Below are 2,584 nucleotides of genomic sequence, written 5' to 3' on the forward strand. Positions count from 1 at the left end.
TAGGGCAAGGATATTATTTAACTTATTGTTAAGCCAGGAAACCTGTAAAATGTTACAGCTGAGTCAAAAGAGAACCCAAATAATTTATGAATAGATGCAAAGCTGGTCAATATCCATTGGACGGTAATCATTTGCAACCCCCCCACCCCACCCCCAGGGAAAATGGGTTTCCATGTCTGTGGATGGGAATCATCTGCTTTGCCATCAGTTTTCTCCAACTTGCAGAGCTGCCAAGCAGTGAGATGGCAATGGAAGGCACGGCCCCGTAGGACCCGGTGGCGATGGTGCACTGCAGTCCACACAGGTGGTCTTTCTCCCACTCAGAGTCACTGAGGAGGAGGCCTTGATGGGGCTTCAGGTTGGTCAGGGACAGGCCCAGAAGCAGGGGCTGAGTGCTCTTAGGGACACATGCCTCCCCTTTCCACGTTGGCCTCAGGTTTCCCAACCCTTCTATGGGGAGAGCCCCTGAACCCCTGGTGACCACAGTATCCATGGAAATCACTCCTGGCTCCTCACTTTGCATTCTGTTTAATTTTTATTGTGAATTGAGCTGTAACACACTTAGAGGGAGCGCTGAATGCATGCTTGCGGCACAAGCGCAGCTTCCTTGGGGCTTTGGGATCCGAAGGCATTGCCTCATTCTTTCACCCCTACCTTCCCTATCCTCACATGAACATACTGAAATGTTCTAAAGGTTCCTTCTCTTGGCCATACCCACTCTCCTGTCCGTGACCCCACCTCACCTGTTCTATCCTCATCTTTATGCCAAGAATGTCCATGCTGCGGAGGTGAGGCTACTAATTTTGGAGAATATCCTTCTGAACCCAGCTTATGATGTTTACCTGATGGTGGGGACTTCCATTTGCTACAAGGTGCAGAAGATCAGGCAAGGAAAGATTACAGGTGAGTCACCGACTCAGGTAAAACATACATAATATAACATTTACCATGTTAACAGTTCAGTGGCATTAAGTACACTCACATTGTTCAGTAACCATCACCACCATCCATCCACAGACCTCTTCATCTTGTAAAGCTGAAACTCTGTCCCCATCCAACACTCTCCATCCCCTTCCCCAATCCACTGCTTTCTGTCTCTATGAATTTACTTCTCTAAGTACCTGAAATAAGTGGAATCAACAGTACTTGTTGTTTTGTGACAGGCTCATTTCATGTAGCATAGGTCCTCTAGGTTCACCCATGGTGTAGCACGTGTCAGAATGTCCTTCCTTTTTAAGGCTGAATAATATTCCATTGTATAGACAGACCACATTTTGTTTACCCAGTCATCCTTCGGTGGATGCCTGGGTTGTTTCCATCTCTTAGCTATTGTGAATAATGCTGCTGTGAACATGGATGTGCAGATATCAAGTTGAGACCCTTCTTCCAATTCTTTTGGGTATTTATCTGTGAGCTTCATATTGGACTGGGTTCTACCCTTGGTTTGCCATCGATTGCTGAGCAGCCTATGCAAGCCATCCCCCACTTTTGAGATTCATTTTCTCCATCAGAGCCCTTGAGGCCTTTCTGCCTGAGCTGTGAGGGCAAATTGAACTGATGGACATAGATTTGTTCTGGAGTTTCAAAGAGCTGTGTACATGTGATACATTTCATATAGTGAGTGTTCTTAATGCAGCACCAATCCTACTAAGAATTATTATTATTATTGTCATTTTGTTTAGCATTTACACGTTTCATGGTTAGAGCACAGGGTGTCAAGAGTCTCTGGAACAAGAGTGTTGCACTCGGGGACCATCATTTGAGGGCCTGGACCTGTGACTGGGCAGGCGCCTCCCCCAGGTTGGGGGCTGCATGCCTGTGATGCAGGGCGCTGTGTAAGAAGCTGCATGCTTCAGCTTTCAACCAGCTTGGTTGAAAAGACAGCACCTTAGTTGAGAGGAGTATTACTGTGTGGCACCCTTAGAAGGCCACAGAAGCCGAGAACAGGCCACTCCTGCCTCGGGGTCTGGCTCTCTCTGACAAGCGGTGCACCCTGAGAACATCCCCACAGGAGGATTGGTGAGGGAGAAGAGGGCTCTTATACTTATAGCAGGTGTCTATGTTGCTTGCAGGGTGATGTTTCTACTCAGTCCTGTTGGCATTTGGATTGCTTGCAGACATGATGGGCACAGTAACCAAATTATTAGACAGAACAAAATGTGGGAAGGACATGCTGGCTGATGGAATTGGTATCTTGAGAAAGACTTGAGTGATTGGAATGGTGGAATTTATTTTATTTATTTATTTTTTAAATTAAATCTTTATTGTTCAGATTATTACAGTTGTTCCTCTTTTTTCCTCCCATAGCTCCCCTCCACCCGGTTCCCACCTCCCCTCCACCCTCATCCCCCCCACCACTGTCCTCATCCATAGGTGCACGATTTTTGTCCAGTCTCTTCCCACATCTCCCACACCCCTTTACCTCCCAAGAATAGTCAGTCCACTCCCTTTCTATGCACCTGATTCTATTATAATCACCAGTTAATTCTGTTCATCAGATTATTTATTCACTTGATTTTTATTTTTTATTTTATTTATTTAATTTTTAATTAAATCATTATTGATCATTTTATTAGATTTGTTC

At 45.4% G+C, this 2,584-nt stretch overlaps 1 protein-coding gene across 1 annotated transcript in view; it reads left to right on the forward strand.

Annotated features, from left to right (window-relative positions):
• Window positions 1-2,584, forward strand: part of NUP210 (nucleoporin 210kDa) — a 115,390-nt gene that overhangs the window by 27,625 nt on the left and 85,181 nt on the right. Inside the window, exon 7 of the mRNA XM_015566043.1 lies at window positions 771-903. Within this exon, the coding sequence (XP_015421529.1) occupies window positions 771-903 (133 nt within the window). The remainder of the gene's footprint in view (window positions 1-770; window positions 904-2,584) is intronic.

Source organism: Myotis davidii, unplaced genomic scaffold (genome assembly GCF_000327345.1).
Source record: "Myotis davidii unplaced genomic scaffold, ASM32734v1 scaffold282, whole genome shotgun sequence".
Lineage (NCBI taxonomy): Eukaryota > Metazoa > Chordata > Mammalia > Chiroptera > Vespertilionidae > Myotis > Myotis davidii.